Below are 25339 nucleotides of genomic sequence, written 5' to 3'. Positions count from 1 at the left end.
GACACTAGACCTATACTGGGTTACGTCATATTGCTTTTAAAATTTGTTTGAAAAAATTAATAACATAAGATAACGCGACAAGATATTAGACCTAAAGTGAGTTACTTCATCTTCCTTTTAAAAATTCTTTTATTTATTTATTCACATGTATATATATTATAAAAAATATTTTTATTATATTTATTATGTAAATAATAAATAAGAAAATCATAATATAAAAAATTAAATAAATAAAAAAACACAGCAAAGAAAGAAAAGGAAAAAAATAGGATTAAAGTTGAGATTTATATATAATAGGATTTGAGGATTTAGGTTGAAATCAATTTGGGGTTTAGGTCAAAAATCAATTTGGGGTTTAGATCTAAATTAATTTGGGGCTTAGGTTTAAAATCAATTTGGGGCTTAGATTTAAAATCAATTTGGGTTTAGGTCAAAATAAATTTGAGGGTTTTGGGTAAAATTAAATTGGGGTTAGGTTGAAATTAAATTGGGAATTAGGATTTTAGAGTAAAATTAAATTGATATTTAGGGTTAGATTTACCACCATTGGTAACCCCTTTTGCTAGATGGGGCTACTGGAGTAATGGCGACAGCTGGACGGCCAGCAGCAGTAAAGGTGCCAACAGCCTCACTGCTAGCCACGATGATGAGCCAAAATGGGGAGAAATAAAAAAAAAACAGCCATGAGGGACAGGTTATAGGTGAACAACAGTGTGAGATGTTCAACAATGAAATTAGTTTTCAAAAACAGCTACTTGACATTACATACACATTATAATAACAAAATGAGAATGAAACAAATGAAAAGCAATGTACCTTTTTGGAGCTTATGGAAGATGAAGAAGATGATATCCTTATTTTAGTTTCTCTTCTTTCTCCTTATCAAGTTTTTTTTCTCTTTCTAAGTGTCTCTTTCTCTCACTTTTTTGAATATGCCTCTCTATTTTAAAAACTAGGATCCCCCCATTAGCTAGTTACTAAGTAAAGATTATAAAGGGGCTAAGGTTAGGGTTTCTAACCCTAATCTAATTGGGTCAAATGGCCCCAAATCCCTTTCAAGTTTTTCCCGTCTTACCTTCATTTTAAAATTTACTTACTCATGCACCTATTATTATTTTTATTGAAAACTAAATTACCCCCGATCAAAATTGGATATTTATAGTTATCCCTCTTTATTTTCTTCTTACTAAAGTTATCATTGATACCCTAACTCTTACAAAAGTTACTAAAGTTTTCCTCTTTATCAACCTAGTAGGCTTTTATTGATACCCTAACTTTTTCTTAGGTTGCCTTTTCGGGTTTTCAACCTAATGTGCTTTTTTTTCCTTTTTTCATTTTCTCTTTTTTAGGCATGTAATCTCTTAACCACGTCTATGTTCACAAGTCTGGGAAAAACATCATGATTCATGTCTTGTAGAATCAAAGCTCCATTGAGAATGCATTCGCCAAAATGTACGGATCTTCATAATTTGGTGCTCATTTTCACAAGCAACTTCTTGATTTGGGAGGATCTATTTAAGCACCAAGTCCCTAACTTTTAATTCTCTAAGGTGAATCTTCTTATCAAAAGCTCTTGCAACTCTACCATGGTATAATTGACCATGGAAAATGGTAGCCAACCTTTTTTCTTCGATCATGTTCAAGCTTATACTTGAGTTTAACTCGCTGACTCTTCTTGCTCTGCTTCCATCAAGACTTTCGACAAGGGAATCTCTACTTCTATGAGTGAAACAGCTATTATCCTTACACCAATATTGTCTATCGGTATTTTATGGTGCCCAACATATCCGTCTTATGACTCTTATCCGCACCATCAACTAAAACATCAATTAGATTGATGGGATAATCATATTCCATGCTTGCTTTTTTCAAATCTCTGTAGTCTACACACATTCTCAGTTTCTCTCCAATTGTTTCGTTAACTCTTTTTTTACTCCTCGGCCCTCTTCTCCATCACCAAACTCAATGAGATCATTATGAGGTACCACAAAAGATTCAATTGATAAATGTTTAAGTATCATATAGCATGTGATTTTGTGATCAATAAAAAACTTATCTCTTTAAAATGATTAAGGTGCAGACACGAGCGTTGTTGCCTTATTCATTTAAAAGTAGATAGGTGAAAGAGTAATAAATAAACAAATTCATCTTTTTAATATGGATGTAGTGCGAACACGAGTGCTGCTGCTAAATCCAATATAAAGATGAATTGATAATTAATAAAAAGTCTATCTTATGAAATAGAGTTGTGGTGCGAACACAAGCACTACCACCACACTTTATTAAAATATGATAGATGAAAATAATCATCAATCAACCTGAAAAACTTTAAAATTAGAACTATGTGGTCATGATTCCCTTACACATAGAGATACACATGAGCAAGATTAAATCTTGTCAGACCTCATTATAAAAATAAATATTTGTGTGTAACAATTAAATTTTGAATAAAGTAAATTAAGGGTAATAATACATGCAATTAGTTAGGGTGCCGTTTTATTACAAGCTCATGTGGTGCCAATACCTTCCTTAATCTGTAATCGACTCCTGAACTCAAAACTCTTAGTTAAAAGATTATTTTTTCAAATTTTGGCTTAAATTGAGTTTTTCACATTTTGACCTCAAAGATGTGGTTGCGACTCCAAAAGTGGTCATTTAGCCCAAAATTAGGGCACAACAAACTTCAAGCTGAAAATTAAAGCCAAAGTTTGACATTACAGTGTTAGTGTAAAACAACCAAGCAAATATAACTTCCGCTACTGGATGAAAAATGATCCAGCAATGCATATAAATTCCTTTAGATTATATTTTAAATTATTCAATTCATATCTATTCAAACTTAATAGATGAATATCCAATCCATTTTTATTTGATTTGGATGAATGAATATCCAATTTATCTGATGTTTTATTAGAATTAAAAACACTTTTGAATAAGTTATTCTTTCAAAAAAAACTAATTCAATAAAACATTTTTTAAAATCAACTTTTAAAAATCTTTATTTTTGGAAAAATTGTTTATATATATTATGTAGTTAGGAACAAACTTTTAATATTATATAAGCATGTAAAATTTGTAATATATATTATATATATTATGTATTTAAGAACAAACTTTGAATATTAACTACGTCCACATGTCATATAATTGATTTCAATTTAATACAAAATTCAAAGTAGAGGCACTAAAGGTGAAACTTGAGATAGTGAATGAAATTGAAAAAGAATACTGTTTTTTGAATCTTTGTTTTTTGGACGAATATATTGTCACTACCCCTTTTCAAGGGCGCGATAAGAATAATGCAACTAAATGCAATGGAGTCGTCATCGATGTTTGTTAGTAGAAAAACGTGAAATACCAACTTAAGGATAAGGATTAATCCGCTTAAAGATAACATTTAAGTTCATGAGTCAATTATAGATGAAGAAGGTGTTAGGTGAATAGGTGATACAAATTACAAATGAACTTGATTCAAAATGCAAAAGATATTCTCAAACACTATCTATCAACATGCGTTGGTTCAAGTGGTACATGCTTGATTCCCCTTAAGCAAGGTCTCGGGTTCCAGTCGTGTGGATGGAAAAAATGTCCGCCGGGAGAGTTAGCCCCACGTACCTTTGGATGTTCCCGGCTCGGACAGGATTGCGTCCAGTGTGAGGATACATGTGGGAAACAAAAAAATACTAGTGATTCTTTAATCGATTAAATAAAAAGTTAATCAATTAACATGGATCTAATTTAATCGATTCTATGTAGACTTAATCGATTAATCAAGTAGTTTTCTTGAAATCTTTTGGTTCTTAATTCTTTTCGATGCACCAAGAAAAACAATGATTATATCAATCTAATATTCTCTAAAAAATGAGTACAAAATATGATTAATAGAGCATATTTACTTACGCAATGATCACTTAAAGAATTCTATCAAATAATATGAAAATGTGATAATTGCAAGTAAGTAAAAAGAGTAGGGTAAGAGAGAAGATGACACTACCGATTTTATCAGATTCATTTGCTTGTCCACGTGCAAACTACATTCAGGTCTCTCCTTTTGATTTTGGGAGATTTGTTTCACTAGAAGAAGTCAAATTTTGGTTGCAAAACACTTGTTCACCAAGACTTCTCTTGGACCTATCTTCTAACGACTCATCGTTACTTCAAACTAAATATCTCAACAAGACTTCTCTTGGACCTTGACCGCAGCCGATGATTTCTCCTAAATTTCTCTATTTTTCCTAGGTTATAGCTCACACCCTCAAAGAAATAAATTCACAAAAACAATCGTATAAGATTTGTACAGCTTTCTAATGCACCTTCAATGTGTTAAAACATACACTAATAATTCTGAACATAAGTCTTTGATGAATCTCACATACAAAGATGGAAATGAATAAATAAGATTCACAAAAGGAAATCTTTGAAACTCTCAAGATATGAAAATAATCTATCTTCAAATATAGTAAAAAATTATCTCTTTTTCACATGAAATGTTTCTCTCTTTTCTCAACAATCACTATTGCATCAAGTATGAAATTTATTGTTCTTGTTTTTCTGAGTTCTAAAAACTGTATTTTTTGTTCCTTTGCATATGGGAAAGGATGATAAAATGTCATTCTGTTTTGAAATTGTTCTATTGAGGATAATCGATTGAATTCTCACTTAATCGATTAATGTTTCTTTAAAAACGTTCAAGATTACAAATTTGAAACTGTCTTAATCGATTAAACATACCCTTAATCGATTAACGAGTTTCCCATTTACTAAGACTTAGCATGCGTTTGGTATAATTATGTTTGATATGGATTAAAATTTCGAGTTTTTGCTTATTTTTAAAAAAATAATCTTCAAATGTGTATTATGTATGTTTGGTAACCAAATGAAATTATAAACTCAGCTTCTTTTTTTCAACTTTTCCACTTTCCATTGTACCGCCTCATCATAACTTTATCTCCCTCCTCCTTTTTTCTCTTTCACCAAACTTCATAACTCTCCATATCATCACCACCAAGCTCCATAAAACTTGACATTTGTGCATTATTTATTTTGTTAATTGTGTAATTCAAATTTAGCAACTTCTATTTATTTGTGTAATGTTGTTTTTTAATATTGATATTTGTTTTCATATTGTATTTTATTGTAATATATTTTTTAACCATTGTTATGCAATCTTAAAAATTAAAAAATTTATAGTATATATGATGGTAAGAATTAAAAAAAATGTATATTTATAGAATAGTGTAAAAAGCAACCAAAATAATCGTAACATAAATAAATAACCTCATACTATTTTCTGTAATTTATTATGTAAAAAATAATTTTTCTATCTTACTCAAACAAAACATATTAATTTATATTTAGTTTTCATCTAAGGTACTCAAACATAACCAATTATAATCTTAACAGATTATAATATCACAATTTATAAACTGAAACTAAAAACTTAATCCATAACAAACGCAGCCTAAATTGTGATTTTGGCATTTGTACTTGTCAATGAAAAAATAACCATATGAAATGTTTAAATATATATTCAATCTACTAACCATGACAAGCAAGTGTTGGTATACTAGTGTAAGGTCCGATAGATCCCCGAATGATTAAAATGTTAAAGATTCAATTTTTAGGAGTGACACTTGTTGTCACACTCCTCCAAAAGGATTAGTTAATTATTCTTTGTAGTACCAAAAAAATATCTACCAACGAGGATATCTAAGTAATGGAAGCCATCTAACGTAACAAGTCAAATATTAATATTTGATCCATAAATATTTGTTAGAATGAAAAATTACATGCCTCATAAAAATTAGTTCAAGTGAGAGAATGGTGAGATATCATTGATTAGCAGAAAAATTTAAGTCAACATAAGCTAAGGAGGATTTTGAATTTAATCTCCATAAAATATTATCTAAGATTTCTGAAAAATTACTTATTCTGGTTTAGACCTAAGTGTTAGGGTTGGTGTCTTCAGTCATGATGTGGCAAGCAGGGTACCACATCATGAATGTTATCTTGACATCACCTTAGTGGATAGACACATGCAACCCTTGATTTCTAGTAGTGATCATGATGTAAGTTAAAAATGGTGTCAATATCCTTTTGCATAAAAGAGGGGTTGTTGGTATCAAGCGTTTCTTGCTCGATCCGGGTTCTAGCCGACATTGGAATGTGTCAGAGCCAAAGTTGTTTGGTTGAACAAGGTAGTTGTCAGCCTTGGACCGACTTGGGGTACTTAAAAAGACACTTTGACGATGAAATCAATATTTGTAGGAGTATGATGATTAGAGAATATATATTGTTCCTTTATAGGTGGTCTCATCTATTTATACTGTGTTGGAGCTGCTTGCACTCCAAGGAGATGTGTCATCATTATAGGCAACATGGCCTGATCTTCTCCTTTCAGCAGTCTTAGACTCACAATGTTGTGAACTTAGACTACCTTTGCCATGTGGGAAATATGAACCTCACAACAATGAGGTGGCATGATCGTACCTTTAGTGTGAAGGAAGGTTCTTTGGTATACCAAGTGCTAATTTATCTTGTCGTTGTCATCATTTCTCTTAGGTAGGTTGATCATTTGAGCATGATCAACAGACGTAAAGACTGGATCTTGTTCGCTCGGGCATAATCAACAATCATAAAGATATAATCTTATCCACTCGAGTGTGATCAACAATCTTGTAAAATGAATCTTCTTTGCTTGGTCGTTGGCTCTGACCGGTCCTAGCACTATTATAGAATACCCACTTTGCTTTTATTTAAAGAAATGAAAAACAAAAAAGTTGATGCAAATTTTATTAATGCGGTTTCCCATTGCATGTAAAAAGAAGAGGGGTAGAAACCATGCAAAATAGAAGCATTGGGTGCAAGTTAGACATTGATGGAAGGGTAGGAAAACGCTTGTTAGTTGGACATATTGAATTTGATTCTATGGATGAAAATATATTTGGCAAAAGCTCTACTTCTCTAAACTAAAGGATTCCTAGGACCAACTTGAATAAATCAAGAATCAATGTAATATTCACATACCAAATGTTGAAGATTATTTTAAAGTTAAGTCTCATTATATCTAGCCTACATAGTCTTGAACAGTTTATATATAAAAAATTTACCAGGTGTTTAACAAGCTAGTAAGAGGAGTTGGCTTAGGTGCACGAGATTAGGCCTTGATGGGCAATTTCAGTGCAAATCATTGGATTTTCCCTTGTGGCATATATAACACACACATGTCAGTTTCTAGAGAAAGAAAACAAATCACAATGAAGGTCTATTTCTGAGTTGATTATAGTCTTCTATTTCCCTTCATTCTCATCTAAAAACCAATTCGCAGATAGATCAGTTACACTTTTTTTCACAATTGCAAATTTTATTTTAGAACCTATCCAAAACTACTCTAGATTTGCATACAAATATCTATTGCCAGAATGCCTAAACCACAATGAGCAATTGCAATATGAAAAGCAAATTTATCTACCAGTCTTTACAATGAAAGGGTTGGCAAAGAACAAAGCCATTGTTGTTCTTATGGTATGGTTATCCAACCAAGAAAAAGGTTGTTATTAATTTGTTTACATTTTCTAACCTACTTGACAAAAATGTCTCATCTCAAACTTCCATAATGATATATAGCACAAGACTAATTTTTCATGAGGGGGCAGTGTTCTGAAATGTGAGCTGCTCATAGATTTTCATATTTTCCAAACAAAAGTTCCCCATAGCCTCAAAAATTGGAGGTAGACCCTTTTGCAAGCAACTGGAAGCAATATCATTAACATGTCTGATAACTTGTTTGTGTCTCTTTTTCTGTTCAATCAATGTTTTCCTTAAAATTCCTATATTTTCACCGGATTCCCTAAGCAGTGGAACTTCATCTTCATCGAAATTTTCGGAGGCTTTCATATTGATAAAAGAGATACATTGGTCAGAGTTGGTGCCATTCTGGTTGCATAATAGTTTAAGCTTGTGCTGATAATACTTTAAAAGGCTTTTCACTCTAACTTTCAAAGCCTTTTCCTCTTCTAGCTTCTCATATAACTGGTGCAAGTTTGAGGCAAAATTACTAATGGCTTCAGAGACTTCAGTTTCTGAAATCTTGTCAATTGCATGGTACCATTCATTACAAATTCTGAATGTATGAGGAGCTTTTGTATCACTTTGCAATACAGGACCATTTCCATCTATAGTTTCTTCTAGTTCTTGTTCTGTGTGCCTCAAAAGCCAACCATGCAAGTTTTTCAAGAAGGCCTTTTGTATATTGATGAAGTTATTAAAGCACATACCCCACTTCAAAAACACTCTTTCTAGTCTCAGTGTAGTTTTTGAGCTTGATTTTTTCCTATTCTTAGGATCTAATATATGTACATGACTTTTGGCCTTTGTGATAGTTTGAAGTTGTTTCTGATGGCATGTACTCATGACCTTCCACAATCTAAATAATCTGTAAAAAGAATGCTGTGTAAGTATAATTATAAGAATTCATAACCCAATAAAAACCATTTCAACTGAAGTAGATGTATTGCTCTATTCTTTACATCAATGTGGCTTATCATCAATTTGACATGCAACTTAGAGTAGTGGAGTTTAAACAAAATTACATGCCTTTTTCTACATCTTAAATCACAGTCAATTTTGATTTCACCTTACAATTTAGAATAAACAATTACATAAGTCTGGTGGAATATATTGCATATTTGCATGATGCATCAATGATGCATCAAACATTAAGATGAAATATATTGCATATTTGCATCAAACAGCCAAAAGGTCTTCTAAGGTTCAATTTTTGGGAGCAATATTTATTTAGAGGAGTAATTAGGCACCCCGAAAATAATTAGTTCCTTATTCGTTCAGGAAATACCATTAGTTAGACAAAAAAACAAATTTCAGGTGAAAATATTTAAAAGAAAAAATACACTCAGTCTCTAATATCTCATTGAAGTAGAAAGAATGGAAACATTAGTCTTTTTATGCATATAGATGAAGCAATGACCTTCAAAATTTTCAACAAATTCATTAATAATATTTGTATAAAAGAAAGAGAGCAAAGTAGCATACCCTTCAATCAATTTATTAAGTTCAAGAAGCAGCTTATTATCTGTTAACTCATGTATCTGTCTTGATATTGCAATAATCGATTGAACAGAAACATTAATTTCTGAAAGCAAAAGCTTCATAGAAGCAAAATTTTCATCAATCTTATCTGTCTCTGAACCTTTATCATCCAACTTTTTAAGACTCTTGTACTTCTTATCATAAGGAACTTGAAGTTTTTCTTCAACCTGCCAATAAAAGCACAAGGAATAAAAATGTTCAACATCTAAGTTCTTAAACAATTAGATAGAATGAATATAATGTAATAAATATAATTAATTGCTTACAATGATTTCTCTATAAAGCTTCTTTTCCCACAGATAAAGCATCTCTAAAGTGGATGAAAGGTCTCCACTACAAACATGCTCTTGATTATATAACTTGTCAGGTTTTGACAATTTCTTTGGTCTTGAAACTGGTTGGTATGACATGTAGGAAGGAAGCAAATATGTCCTTCTTGAAGGGGTTATCAACCCTAGGACATGTGAAGCAAAAGCTGCAAAACAATAATGTAAAACATGATCATGTTATTGTTGAATCCATGTGCCATAATTGCAAGAAACATGTTGTGAAAACTTCTCTATGTTCTCTTTAAAGACATTTCTAATAGTTGTAAAAATAGATAATAAAAAACATAGTAATGTTAAGAGTTATTGGTCACTGGCAACAAAAAAGAGAAAATGCATCTATATGAAAGAGAAAATGCATCTACATGTACCCTCCTCAGACCCTACTAAGTGAGAATCTACATGTACCCTCCTCAGACCCTACTAAGTGGGAATCTCGTACATTGGACCACCATTTTTAATACTATGTTGAATATATATATAGTTGGTAAACACACAAAGAACAAAGATCTCACCCCTTAATCTGGTGCATATAGATTGATATGGTAGGTTGGCCACCTCTATAACTGAGTAGAATTCTTTTCCAGAATCAAATGCATATTTGAATTCATTGCTTATATCCAATACTGCTTCCTTAAGACTCATTCTACCATGCACATTTGTTACTTCTGCCTTAGAACACATGTCTTTCTCATTGGATTTTCTCCAAATTGTAAGCACTTTTATTTTGCCTGACAATGCATCTTCATTAGGATTCAACTGTGTAACATTGGAAGTGTCATTACCAGATAAGCCATGCCTCATTTCACTCTCCATTTCCTTCTCATCAAACACTGATGACACAGTTGAACTTAGATCACATTCATCTTCTAAATCAGGAACTCCTCTTTCTTTTACTTCTCTCACATTCTTATCACTATCAAGATGAACAGCATAATTCATTCCACTTTCCTTTGTCTTCTCATCAAATACAGCTGAACTTTTTGCAGTTTCACTCTCATGTTCTATATCAGCAATCCCTTCTTTTTCCCTTACTTCTCTCACATTCTTATCACTGTCAAGCTGAACATTACAATTCATTCCATGCCTCATTCCACTATCCTTTACCTTCTCATCAAACACTGTTGAACTTTTTGCAATTTCATTCTCATCTTCTAAATCAGGAATCCCTTCTTTTTCCCTTACTTGTCTCAAATCAAGATCATTGTCATAATAAACATCATCATTTTGGCTAAAGGGATATAAGAAATCCCATGTGGTGACTTGCGGCGGCGATGGAGGAGGAGGAGTAGGCATGGTAGTGGCAGGCTTAGTATCCCCAGTTCCATGCTTCTGTAACTCAACATGATTATATGGTGTAACAAATTTTGAAAAGGCCTCATTACCATAATGTACTAATTTATCATTATGGTATGAAAAAGACATTGCAGGAGCTCCAAAATAGTCTTGATCATGCTGCTCTAGAAACCAATGACCACTTTTTGGAGTTTCCTCAAATCTATTGTCAAATGACATCCTTAAACCATTCCCATGATGTTCAAGACCTTCACCATGTGACATGGTCACATGATCATGAACATTCTCATGGTTACTATAATGTTCATTTTTAGAGGACATATTGATATTATTACACCCTTCTTTATTACTACTCTCATGAAAAGGACTTATTGATTCTTCTTCCTCCTCCTCCTTATGATCACAATGAGAGCCGTGAAACAATGAATGCAAATCAGATTCAGAAGAGGACAATTCCAAATGGGTATCTTCTTCTTCATCGAAATCAGATAGAGAAACATTATGGGTAGAAATATCAGCACAAAAGATTAACTCTTGTTCAACATAAGTGTTAAGGGCATTACCTAACTCCAAAAGTGATTCTAGATAGACCATAAAAGCTGAAACTAAATCATACCTACAATATTTAGCAGCTTTGATGAACTCCTTTCTCTCTTTACATAGTTGAAGTAATGGTGAAACATGAGATTTTGATACTCCTTTACCCATGCAGCCAATAACATTAACCATAGATATGAATCACGTTACTTCTTCTATATACAGTTATAATATGAATGAAACTATAAGCTAGATGGTATAGAACCCTAAACCCTAAACACATAAATCTTCAAGAAACACAACCAAACTAAAAAAAGGGTTTTGGGAAACTAGTTTTGATGTAAAAAAACAACTTTTTAGGATTAAGCACTGCCCTTAGTTTAAGGGATCAAGAATATTAATCGGTTAAGAGATATAGAAGATATTTTTATATTTAAAATTGTTGTGATATTTAATTTGTTTTAGAATCATATCGTAACTATTTTATCTGATATGTTGTCACAATAAATTGATATGCTGATTAGATTATTAATTGATTTGTATTTGAAAAAACAATATCTTGTTAATTAGTTATGGCCTTCTCTTTTGAAAGATCTGGAATATTGAAGCTAATTAAGGTTATAATGGATTGAGATTTTAAAGAAACGTTTTTGTATCGGAAGTTTTGTGGATTTTAAAATATCATGTAACAATAATATGAATTTTAACGAAGAGAGAAAAACTTATGCATATAACACGTCACATTCGGACACAAATACATTTTATGGCTTATGATATTATCATTTAAGATTAAATTTAATTATAATTAAAATATTAATGTGTTATCAGTATTTTGTTGGTTAATATTTAATAAATTTGAGTTAATAGTGTGGGTTCATACTATTTGAAAGAAAGAAAATTTGAATGAAAATTATAGTATTTGAAAGGAAAAAAATAAGGAAAATTAAGATTTGAAAGGAAAACGTGGATTTTAGCACATAGGGAAAATAACAGAGAAACAAATAATTTGTAATTAAAAATGTAATTTATCCTATACAAATTTTATATGTTTTAAAAGCTGATTTGATTTGATTTAGCTTTATACCCTCTTGAGTAGAGTTAGTATCCTCTTCAATATTCTAAAAAAAAAAAAAATACAATAATACTTATGTCCTTTTATTTATAATGATATTACATTTAAAAGTAAAATACAGAATTTTCATCTCGAACACTAGAAATCTTTGATCTCATAAACATATCTAAAGCTCCTCTAGCCCTCTAAAAGTTAATATCTTGTCTTTCCTACTTTTGGGTTTGAACAATAGGTTCAAAATTATTCTTCATTAGTAGCTGATGATGAAGATTCATTTATTGACTCAATTGAAAATTCACCCGAGCCACGTTCTTTGTCAAGGAAGTTATCTAGTGTTACACATCCTAATACAAGCTCTACCTTGTCCTAAATAAAAATGGAGGCATTGACATCAAATTATGAGTTGCGATTTAAAAATTTCAAAAATTCTCTTGATCACATTCCTAAAAAATGCATGGCCAATATTGAGTAATTCATTTCCAATTTGAGGGTTATTACCTGCAAAATCTAGTAGAAATGATGCAAACATTTCTTCAACACAAATAAATCTTGTATCCTCCAAATGTGTTTTTTCTCTAAGAATTATGCATAACTCTAGTAACACACCTAGATACAATAAATACAAAATGAGATCCTCTCCTCTACTCGAATGTGAGGGATGAGAAAATTTCAAAATTTTTAAAATTATTTAATTTGAAAAGTAACTGAAAATCTAGATCATTCAAATAAATTTAGTATCACGTGTTAGTATGTCTGCCAATACTAGACTCTCCGGTACGGAAGTGTATATGCATTCAATGAATACATGTGTTTCCTTACCAGAGACATAAAAAAAAATAGCTTCTTATTTAAGCAAAGTGTCAAGTAACTACTTTTAACTAGCTAACCTTTTCTATCAACTAATCTTAATTTAATGATTACAAAAAAAATTCTTGTTGAACAAGTTAATCATTTGGTGCTTGCTGCAGGTTTGGCTATGCCCATGCCACTGGCCTTGCCCTGGCCCGTGTTGCTAGCCTTGCCTTGGCCCGTGTCAATGACGCTCATACTTTTAGCTTATTTCTCCGCTCTAAGTTGATACTTTGCCATTGCATTATAACCTCTACAATTAAGATCAATTAGTATTTTCATTGTGTTATGCTATGTGTATAAACAATTTTGAGGTTTATGCTCTATCAAGAGATAAAGGAGTTCCTTTCTCACACTTATGCCAGAAACTGCACTCGAAGCATAAAGTTCCCTCAAATGCAGAATGGCTTTGTGCAGCAATCTGCATTCTTCTTGGCATCCCAGTTTTGAAGCTCAATGTAATATTCACTGCAATAACTTCAATATGCACAATTGGATGTGTTGGTGGTGTTAGAATGGGTAGTTAGTTGGTTTCTATTTTAGGAAAGTATTCAAAAATCAGTTTTGTTAGTTAATGCTTGAGTTGCTATAAATAGCCTTGTTGAACAATTGATTGATAATCAATATACATGGAGTGTAATTCATTGAATCATTTCTTCTCTTATCTCTAACTAACCCACACTTAATTCACTCTTATTCTTTCTCTTCTGTTTCTGCAACACACCTTCATATTCTGTTTTCTTCTTCTAAGTGCAGTGGCACTTTCTTTCTCCAACAGGTGGTTATGCAGTTCCAATCTTCTATGGGCAAAGCAAGTATACCAGTGCGGCTGGTAGCATTTCTATGTATTTGTTACACATGTTCTGCATTCCTTATTCCAACTCTGTACCCAATATTGATTGGGACACTTTCAATTATGCACGAGTTTCCTTGGGGCTGAGCCTTTGGTGATAAAATATCAACAACAGAATTGACTCCATGTAGTAGAGATGATTATGTTGTGTTGGATGAGTAGACACACTAGACAAGATTGGATTAGAAATGAATGCATTAGGGAGAAAGTTGGAGTAGCTCCTATTATAGAAAAGATATTAGTGTTGCGCCTTAGGTGGTTTGGATATGTGCGGAGGAAACTTATAGAAGCACCTATAAGGAGAGTATATCGAATGGAAGTTAGTCCAATTCATAGAGGAAGATGAAGACCAGGAAAAACAGTAAGGGAAATGATAAAGAAAAACTTAAAACTCAATGCTTCGTCAAAGAACATGATTTATGATAGAGCATTATGGCGTCGTCCGATCCATATAGTCGACTCCATACAGTGAGACAAAGGTTTAATTGCTATTGTTCATTCATGTAGGTTTGGGTCTGATAATGCTTTGGTGGCTTTTAGATGCATGAAAATGTTTCAAGGGGCCAGTTAGGAATATTGATAATCAAAATGGCAATATATAAGTCCTCATATGTTTGAAATTGCCCTTTAGTGAGAAAATGTTCAGTCATTCAGTTCATAAAGTCTGCTTGTCATATCTATCTAAGCATAATCCTAATGAGACAGAGTCATAAGCAAACAAGTCATTTTACAACAATGAGAAGTTCTTAGATATATTACAAACTATTTTAGCTTATTCATTACATGATCCAAGTTACTAAGGAACCACTTCCCCTCAAGAAAAGGGATAAAGTGTTTAAACAATCTCCACCTTTGCATTGAGTTCTCTCATTTCTCTTAAATCTTCCAACCACATACTATAACTTGAGTTCTGAGCAAGAACATCTTGGGACACCTCCTTATTTTCAACAAGTTTCATAGCATAGTTCTCAAAATTCTCAATGTTACCCCACAACACAACAAGCTTGCTTGTGTCACACTCACTTCTAACATTATTCAACCACTCTCTTGCTTCTTCCACCCTTGCCCAAAAACATGAATCTTGAGTCAAACTAGCAAACTTGCTCCTACCATTATTTTCTTCCCTAGTATCAACTCTATCCTTCCACCACCTATCGAAAATCGCATATCTCCTATCTCTACCATGCTTAATGTAATGGCCCTTGGTTTTGTGCATCTGCTTTCCATAATATTCTGCTATGTCTAATGGCTCAACCAGGAGTTTATAGAACTGTGAAGCATTGTACCATTTCGGTATCATTTCGAAATCTCCTGGCAGCTCATTTGTCTCTAACATGTTAATCACTTTGTCCCAAAATCGAGCGAGTATGTGACGATTCATATTGACTTTCATGCCCCTTTTTGAAGAGCCTCTCCTCTTAAACATGTCATAGTATCCCATTTGATCACTTTGATCATCACACCATGCTTTGTACCATTCAATTTCGGCTCTGTAAGGTACAACCTTGGATAAGGTAACTGCTAGGTGAGCAACATTTTGGGTTGGTGAAGGACCTATTCTCCTTGCAATCTTAAGGCACTCCTTGGCAGGTTCAATAGCCGATTCCTATTTGTTCAATCAAAGTAATTTTTTCAGTGAAATCACCTTATTCCAATTGAAAACTATGAATCATGAGAAGCTAACAATAATATCAATGAGAGTACATCACAGACATTGAATCACCTTGTTTTATGTTACAGTTGATATGTTTTCACATATGATTACAAAAAAATGTCCTACTGTTTTCACTTCATTGCTTGTTTTGAAAACTTTTGTGGAAAAACAAATATGATGAAAACAACATATTTCTTGTTTTGACCATTTTGCTTGCAAAAAATGAAAAGCAGGAAGCAAGATAATTTTGTAAGTATTCATGAAAATATAGAAAATGGAAACAGAAAATAAACCAAACACCCCTTTTAATCATGCAAATTCGGTGTTTTTGTGCAATATGGAAATGTAATGACATTTTATATAAAATAAAAACCAAAAGGCGTTAATCTAGTGGTGTAAGTCTCCGCTAGATCCCCAGGATGACAATGCTCTAAAGGTAGATACATTGTTACTTGTTTACTTTACATAGAAGCTCACATATAGTTTTATCCACATAAAACATAGAAAGGAAGAAACATCACAGTTGAGTGCATTGTATCAAATTGGGAACCATATCACATGATGTTTCTTCACAATATTACAGTTGAAGTGACCATCGCAACTGCAACCGTAGTGTGACACGAAATCACATTGATACGGCCGATTAGGCCGCAACTCAATCTCATCAAATTCAAAAGTATTTCTTAATCACAAACAATTTGCATCGCAACGGACAGCATCCGCATTGCAACAGCCACAATAACCACAATTGCAGTAATCGCAATCCTGACCACAAACATAATAAAAAACACTAGATAAGGTAGTGTTATAACCTGGTTTGCTATCCCAGCAGACTGGACTGCAAATTCAAGCCCTGCTTCATAGCTTGACTCAGAAATATTCACCTGCATGGAGTTTCTCTGCACCAAGAATTCCAAAGACAATTTATCAACATACTCTCCATACTTCAGATGATCCTCAATACTAGAAGCTGGAGAGCTTGTAGCAAATGTCAAATGCATCATCCTTATAACTATGACAGGACTATCCACACATAATGCTCCATCTTCTGAAACAAAAAGGTAGCTCCCAAATGGATGAAACAAAAATGACTCACACCCTTCTCCATCTTGTGTGGCTGCATGCAAGTAACTCATCACAAAGTTGAACAACTCAGCTTTCTCATTATCACTTACTTGAACTGCAAGCTTCCCAAAGCTTGGACAAATCATAGACATTTGCCAAAACTGAAGCAGGAGATTTAGCTTAGTACTGTGAGGTATTGTAGGGGCAAAGAGAAGTCTTGGCATTATGTCATGTTTTGAGACTATGTGGCAGAAGTTGGTACCCCATTTTTCTTTGAGAATGGCATTGGAAAATGACTTGTTCCCTAGCAATGGTGAACCAAAAGTGATGCATAAGACTGAGACTGAGGAAGATATGTGTTGGAGGTAAGACAAAAGCCAAAGGGTACATAGAGAGGCAATGGCTCCTCCAATGGAGTGGCCTGTGACAACTATTGATTTGGTGTTGCCAGTTCCTATTATTGCCATTATCTGAATGGTAAGATTATTTTTGAATGATTAGTTGTGAATAAGATTCTAGGAAAACAAATTTAAGGAACAGTAAAAATAAAATGTTACAAAATTACAATGAAGCAGTTAAATTTAGACTAATACCCACTTTAGTTCTTAAAAAGATGTGTATGTGGATTTGATAAAAATAAAATTTTCAACTAGTATTCAAAGATTATGAATATAAATCAAGATAATCTCTTTCATGATTATACAAAACAATAAAAGTAACTAATTTGATCCACAATTAATTTTAATAAACAAATTGGTATAAGTAAAAATTTGAAGGAATTAAAATAAGCCTTTACTCTTAAATTAATAATAAAATATCCTATATATTTTTAGCAGATATTGTTAACATCAGGTCAGAAGTTAGAAGAATTAATTTATTATCTCAAATTAGAGGTTCACTTATCAACAATATAATATAAATCATGTTGACACCATACCTTTAATCTTTGTATTCTTCTTAATTATTTCACTATGGTTTTATATACAACAATTTGCCTATAAAATTGGACTAACATCCCTAATCTATTCTTCTTATTTATATTATCCCCTCTAAGAATTTGGACTAGCTCCTTTGATATATGTTTCTTACATGTAATTTTGTTGACCAGAAAAGTCACTGTCACTACTTTTGATATGATACCTGATTATGAAGGGAAAATCAACTCACTCTACCGTGATCATTAAGTTCAAATAATCTTATCATTCCCATATTACTAAGATAAGGTGAATTATTTAACAACCATGGATTTATTTAACAATTTTAAACTTAAATTTCAAATTCCATGTAATCATTATCAAATTCCACTATATTAGTCTTATTTCAAAGCATGAATTACGATGATTATATTACTTCCACTTATGAAACTGCAATGACTATTTTGTTAGTTTTATTCGTGTGGTATCTCGGACCAAGTGGGAGATTAGTCCCTTTTGAGAAGTGGGTTTTGTTTCTTCAACAAATTATTCCTTACAAATCAACTCATGTTAAATTTTCATGTTATGTTAAAAGAGAATAAAGTATATATATAAGGAGATAAGTTATCTCATATATACCCTAAAATCATGATATATGTCAGATTTAATCATTTTCTACAAAAATATTTTTAAAACTAAACAAAACAGTACACATGTCATACTTTTACGGACAAGAGGAGATGAATCATCTCCTGGTACGAGGAGATACTTTATTCTTTTTAAAAATCATATTATCATATCAAATTTGTGTGTCATAATGATATACTAATTTGATAATTACATAGATATGCCATTATTTTTTGTTCACTAATGAGAGTGTAAAACAACTTTTATTTTTTCTCAAGAAAATAACACATAAAATGATGCTAGAGTACATTATTTTTCTCATGTTAACAACTCACTGCATTTGTATTTGTTTTACAGTTTCACAAGTCAACCGATGGTGTTTTTCTGGATTAGTAAATGTCATCATATAATGATGATGAACACATTAAATTGGAACAATGGAGGTTCTATGATTTCTATCATTGACTCCAAAAAGTCATCTCTCTCCTAAACTTTGCTTTATCTATTTGATGACCCAGAACCAACAAATAAAACTCAACAATTTGTGAGATAGTGATACATAATTTAATATTTATGTATGGTTAGGTGTTAAATTTCTTTACTCTCTTTTACTTTTACTTTATGATTATTAACATATATGACAAATGGATGATATGATATGCTGACCTGATAAAAACTTTTTTATTATGGACAGGTAAACTATTTTCTCATTATAGTAAATTTTAGGCACTAATCTTTTTTTATAAATAAGTATTGTTAAAGTTGTTAGTTGATTTCAGTTTGTTAGTTGTAATATTGATTTGTTAATTGATTAAAGTTTAATTAATTGATTAACTAGTTAGTTATTAGTTAGGCATTGTTGTATATAAATGATGATTATCTTATTCCTTGTAACTCAAATCTATATAAAAAGTTAGTATTTTCTTATTGATGATTTTCTCTTATACTTCTTAATTCATTAAGAAGCTTTCTTTTGATGGATTTTCTCATTCTTTCTTTCTTGCTTTATCAAGATTCATGCATGGCTTTATCATTTTAACATGGTATCAGAGCAATAATTATTATTTTGATGACTTCCGTTTATACTTCTATCATTCCAAGATTCAACAAAGAATCATCATTTCATTCATGGCTCTCAAAAAAGGTTGGTTTCTGGTTCATAGAGGTGATTTAGATGATGGTGTATGGAAGTTGGTGACTAACTTGATAATGTGAAAGTATGTATGAAGATCCACCCTTTGGTATTTCATTCTTATCGGATTCACTTTGTCAAAGAACCCAGTTGAGTAAAGGTATTTTACAGTTATCCACTACTGTTCATCAACATCACCCTGATATTGTGCACTCTTCCGAGTTCTTATTGCTCCAAGAAAGAAACTCAACTTCTAGCATTGGATGAACAATGTAAGATGATGGCCTTGAGTGCTTCAAACATGAAAATGCATGAATGTCGGTTGCACTTTGTAGATTGTTTGCTTCTTGCATATGTAAGAATTATCCTTACAAAAATGATTCTTGGACAGTTTCTCAATGACAACAAGAATTACTTCACATTTTTTCTTATTTTTTATCATTTACCCTCAATTATTTCTCATTTCTTTATTACTCTAATTTCTTTACTCCTCTCTCATTAAACACACAACATTATAGTGTGTAACTTTTTCCTCATTGAAACAACATATAAGGATCAAGATTAAAGTTCATCTCATTTCTCTCTTTCATATGTTATGATTGGTTTGCTTCTGTCAAAAAGATGGTTAAGCGTTGGATGAAATTGCTTCTGTCAAATGGTGGTTAATCATTAGTATTGCTTCACGCTCAAATTTCAAGATCTGGAGATGAAAATTCGCTCACCAACAAGAGGAGGTATTAGAGTATATGTGATATTTAGCACAATCATTTCAAGCTTGAAATGTTTGACACATTCCAGCTTGAGGGGATGTTAAAGTTATTAGTTGATTTCAGTTTGTTAGTTGTAATATTGTTTTCGTTAATCGATTAAGAGTTTAATTAATCGATTAACTAGTTAGTTATTAGTTAGGGATTGTAGTATATAAATGATGATTCTCTTATTCCTTCTAACTCAATTATATATAGAAAGTTAGCATTTTCTCATTCATGATTTTCTCTCATACTTCTTGATTCATCAAGAAGCTTTCTTTTTATGGATTTTCTCATTCTTTCTTTCTTATTTTATCAAGATTCATACATGGCTCTACCATTTTAACAAATTTTTTATATAGTGAGTGAGATTTGAATTATCAACATCCTTATCACTTCATTCTCTAAACTCTCTACCCTTATTCCTTGACGACTCCCAGTTTTAGGCATTAATCAGGGTGGCTTGGTTGTTAGTGAATCAATGAAAATGAATGATAGGTCAGTGATGATAGGGGGACCCTATGTCTCATATGAGGTTCTCTGTATTTAGGGCTTTTAAATCTTTATCAACAATAGCATTGTTCACACTGAGAAAATCTTTTTTGTTTTTTGGTCCTTATTTTGTTATGAATACAAGAGAATCAAGAATAAACCATCCCCACTAGTGTCACCACCACATTAAAAAAGACACCAAAAGTAGACTTTCTTTTGGGGCAAACAAGCTCAGGTCTAATTCAAAGTCTTTTCTTCTTTTCAAACTTCATTGAAAAATAACAAAGCGACAAATTGTGGCACTGATTATTTGCTAGTAGGTTTGGTTGAACTGGATCTGAATTTGAGATATTTTGTATATATTGGGAATGATTGTAGCATAAATAGCAAACTAATTAAAAAGTGTAACTAATGAGTTAACTTTCTCTTATATCTTTAACCTTTTCTTATTTTTTCAATTCATTTCATGTTTTTGAAATTCTATTTTATATTTTATTTTTTAATTATACGCTTATTTATAGCTCATGTTTTTTACTCCATTATTTTCATTTATATTTAATGTAATTTTCAAAATGGATTAAATAAGGTTATTTTAGTCAAATTTTACATTATTTAATAATTTTTTAAAGAGTAAATTACACTGACACCCCTGAGTTTTAGAGAAATTATATAAACCACCCATCATTTTTCAACACCTACACAACCCCTAATTTTCATATTTTCATTACACTGCCCACCCCTGCATGAGAATTAAGTGTATTTTTTGAATAAAAAATGTGATAAATGCAATTAAGTTAAACAAAACATGATATACTGCGGAGAAAAGTCCAAATAATATATTAGTTGATACCTCTTTATTATTTTTGGTTCGTTACGATATAGTATAAGAGCGATTTAAACAATATCTCTTTAGAATTGTTGATACATTTTGTAACAAAAAATAATAAAGATATATTGATTTGTATATTATTTGAATTTTTCTTCACAATATATCATGTTTTGTTTAACTTAGTTGCATTTGTCACATTTTTTGTTTAAAAGATGACACGGTGAGTGTAATGGAAGTATAAAATCTATGTGAGATTTGGGTAGGCGTAGAAAAGTGAAGGATAATGTAATTTCACTAAAACTCAAGGGTGTGAGTGTAACTAACTCTTTTTTAAATTATGAATATAATCTTAAATAAATAGGAGGGAATAGTAACTAATTTGATGGCACAATTACAGTAATTTTACGATAACAGTATATACTTGCTTCTATCATTATTGAAGAAAATATACTTGTTTCTATATTCTATCAACTGCTTTCTATATTGTCAACTACAGAAAATATGGAGGACTATGTACGCGTTTGGAGATTTTAGAATTACTGTTGAAGATGTAAAAACATCTTTTGGACTTATAAAATCACTATTAATATACTATTTTTCACTGATTATTATTATTTATACGACCTTTTATACTTGCATAAAACTAGATCGATATTTATCTCCTCTAGCCAATAAAAATGTGACATGTGTGCTATTTTGTTTATTTTTTAAAATATTTTTATTGAAAATGATGAAACATGACACATGTCATGATTTCACTGGCAGAAGGAGATAATTTATCTCCTTATGCAAGGAGATACTCTGTTCCCTTTTATTAAGAGAATAATGTATCTCCTTGTATAAGGAGATAACTTATCTCCTCTAGCCAATAAAAATGTGACATGTGTGCTATTTTGTTTATTTTTTAAAATATTTTTATTGAAAATGATGAAACATGACACATGTCATGATTTCACTGGCAGGAGGAGATAACTTATCTCCTTATACAAGGAGATACTCCATTCCCTTTTACTAAATATATAATTAATTTATAACACAAAAATTAGGAGGTTCTTCAGAAGGCAAATGATTGTTAAACTCTTCATATTTCAATATTTTCTTCTAGAATCCCTTTCTAATTTCTTCTTTCTCCATCACCCTCATCTTCTAATCTTCACTGGTGTGAAAGCCAGATGGGATGGACAATGTGAATATTTTATCTATCAAATTTCACTTTTGGTTCTTTTTTAACTTTATATTTTACATTCCAATTATGTTATCTATATTTGTCTTTAGCAATGTCAAAATAAGCTCCCCCACTAGCTAGTTTCACCAAAAAGTAGCACCACCCACCAACCTCATCCACGTAAGCAATCCAATAAGAGGATACCAAATTGAAAATTTGCAATTTGATTAACAATTAAACACACTATAAAAAATCCATTAAAAAATATGCCACAAGAAAAATAAAATAATGTGACTAATAATATTCAATTTTAGTCATGTATTAACATTTATGTTTTATTATAATCCCTCCACATTTTTTATCACCTTTCGTGTGTACATATATATATATATTAAAATTCTTAGCACATATATTATAGAGAGCAAGAAACCTAATGCAAAAGACAGCACACATAACATAACGAATAATAGATTAAATGCCCTCCATGCATTTGAAAGAAAAATGATGTTAAATATGTTTTAATAGCATGAAACTAAATACAGAACTGAACAACTTTCTATAATCGAATATAGATATCAATGAGAATCATGTGAGTTTACATTTTATTTAGTGAGCATTATAGTAAATGAATATGTTTGACATACATTAGGGATAAATGACATTTTTGCTACACTTTTCAGATTAATAATACAAAGTATCAATACTTTATGCTATGCATGCTGATAAAAAAAACTTTATGCTATGTAATGTAAATCTGAAATGTGACACTGAAATTGTTACTCCTGAAAAGTAATTGAATATCTTAATTTAATAAAGTATGTGTTCCTTTAGATCATTTAATAAAATATGATCATAAAGTTTATAGACTTTTTTTTATCAGTTACGTAATAAATCTGATTAAACTGAGTACCAGAGCTACACAAGAAAGTACGAACACAGACCCATGTTCAATTAATTGGTACTCAGCAGGACACAAACAAACAAGTATTTTACGTACCTAACAAAAAACATTATATCGTAGCAATGATAATGAACCAAAAATAATTGTTGGTAGGGGATTATGAAATTGAATTCAAATCCTGGAAAAACATTTTCACTTTTTAAGTTAAAACATGGTCGGTAGACCTCATTGGGTACGAGGTTTTAATGAAATAACAAATATACCTGGTTTTGGAAAGAGTTGAAAAAGGTCCAAAAGAGTTTAAGAATCCCTTGGTGCACCATGACAGGTTCATCCAATTCCTTGTTCCGATGCCACCAGAAGAGTGGCAACTCTCCCATGCTCTCCAATGGAATCATGTTTCTCCAGCTACACTCCCACCCGCTTGCCATCATTTGTGCGCTCGAGAAAGCTACATATGTCACTCCTCCTCCTCCGCCACCTTGCTCCGTCACGAAACTCCACGGTGCAGTGTCGTTGGCCACGCTACACAGCCTCCATGACTCCGACAACAGCGGCGTCGACGCTAAGCACGTTGCCAGCACCTCGCTGGTCTCAAATCTGATAAAATAAATTTAACTACGTTACTTGGTTGAATTTTATAGGGAAATAAATTATAAATTATTTGAAATTCATTTCATAAGTATATTCTAGGACTCAATTTCTCTCCATTCTATTACTCTCCTAAAACTAATTGTAAACAGATTATTGTTAATTTTAACATGATTTAAAATAGTTGGAAGTTATTGAAAGTGTGAAAGAGTGACGAGGAAGAGTGAGTACTTACGATGAAGTTTCGGCAACGATTGAATTAGTCATGTTTTCTTCTTTGTTTCTTTGTTGGAATCGGTTATGGGTTTGAATATATAAGCTTTGAACCAATTCACAATTGAAAGTAGACTCAAATGTGTCGGCCATGGGTTAAATAATTAATACAAACATTTTTTTATAATAGAAAAATAGATTACTCGTTCTATTTATAGTTAGTATAATAATTTTAATGAAATTATACAAATTATCAATCCATTTTTTACCCCTACAAAAATCTCTAATTTATATAGATATATTACACTTATTATCATTGCATGAGAAACAAATGTAATATTTTAAACAAAAAATGATGATAAATGTAATTAAGAAATATGATATATTATTGAAATAAGTTCAAATAATATATGAGTCAATACATTATTATTATTTTTTGTTTATTACACTATAGTATAACAGTGATTTAAACAATATCTTCAAATAATTATTGATATATTTTGTACCAAAAATAATGAAAATGTATTAATTTGTATACTATTTAGATTTCTCTCCATAATATATCATCTTTTGTTTAATTTAGTTACACTTATCATCAATTTTTATTTAAAATATAATATTTATTCTCATGCAGTGATAGTCAGTGTAATGTATGTATGTATATAAATTAGGTGGGTTTTTGTAGGTATAAAAATAGACTGGTTATTTTTGTAGGATGTCAATATAATTTATTCTATAATCAATGAGATTTTTAAAGTGTATTAACCCTCTATGGTGTATTTTTAGGGGGAAATGGTACTTTTACCATTATTGATGGAAAAATAATAACATGAACATAATAAAATTTGTGTGCCTCACCTAATCTTGTCTATCCAAAAATAGAAGAACCACAAAAAATGAATAAAAGAACCTATTTTTTTCTCGCTAAGTGCAAAATCTATTTTTCCACTTAATTTTTTGTTTAGC

The 25339-nt window shown here is 31.4% G+C and overlaps 2 protein-coding genes across 2 annotated transcripts; both read right to left on the bottom strand.

Annotated features, from left to right (window-relative positions):
* On the bottom strand, positions 7483-11537 carry LOC109326294. Its single transcript, XM_019558993.1, has 4 exons — positions 9950-11537; positions 9375-9583; positions 9052-9275; positions 7483-8434 (listed from the first exon to the last, which is right to left on the bottom strand). The coding sequence occupies exons 1-4, from the start codon at positions 11457-11459 to the stop codon at positions 7642-7644; spliced, it is 2736 nt and encodes a 911-aa protein (XP_019414538.1). The 5' UTR covers positions 11460-11537; the 3' UTR covers positions 7483-7641.
* LOC109326062 (lipase-like PAD4) lies at positions 14752-24475 on the bottom strand. The gene is made up of 4 exons (XM_019558709.1): positions 24396-24475; positions 23833-24169; positions 16508-17230; positions 14752-15647 (listed from the first exon to the last, which is right to left on the bottom strand). Exons 1-4 carry the CDS (start codon positions 24425-24427, stop codon positions 14877-14879), a joined length of 1863 nt encoding a protein of 620 aa, XP_019414254.1. The 5' UTR covers positions 24428-24475; the 3' UTR covers positions 14752-14876.

The sequence above is a fragment of the Lupinus angustifolius genome, chromosome LG14 (assembly GCF_001865875.1).
Source record: "Lupinus angustifolius cultivar Tanjil chromosome LG14, LupAngTanjil_v1.0, whole genome shotgun sequence".
Classification (NCBI taxonomy): domain Eukaryota; kingdom Viridiplantae; phylum Streptophyta; class Magnoliopsida; order Fabales; family Fabaceae; genus Lupinus; species Lupinus angustifolius.
Note: the sequence above shows the minus strand (reverse complement) of the source record. Positions and strands in the feature narration are given on the sequence as shown.

What these genes read in the sequence shown, in the direction of transcription:
- LOC109326294 (XM_019558993.1), bottom strand. Translation starts at nt 11,459, where the DNA reads ATGGTTAATGTTATTGGCTGCATGGGTAAAGGAGTATCAAAATCTCAT. An exon ending in AGCTTTATAGAGAAATCATT is followed by an intron (nt 9,276 to 9,374) that starts GTAAGCAATTAA and finishes TTTTATTGGCAG; the next exon opens with GTTGAAGAAAAACTTCAAGT. An exon ending in CTTAATAAATTGATTGAAGG is followed by an intron (nt 8,435 to 9,051) that starts GTATGCTACTTT and finishes TTCTTTTTACAG; the next exon opens with ATTATTTAGATTGTGGAAGG.
- LOC109326062 (XM_019558709.1), bottom strand. Translation starts at nt 24,427, where the DNA reads ATGACTAATTCAATCGTTGCCGAAACTTCATC. An exon ending in ATCGTTGCCGAAACTTCATC is followed by an intron (nt 24,170 to 24,395) that starts GTAAGTACTCAC and finishes TTATTTTATCAG; the next exon opens with ATTTGAGACCAGCGAGGTGC. An exon ending in TCAACTCTTTCCAAAACCAG is followed by an intron (nt 17,231 to 23,832) that starts GTATATTTGTTA and finishes CTTACCATTCAG; the next exon opens with ATAATGGCAATAATAGGAAC.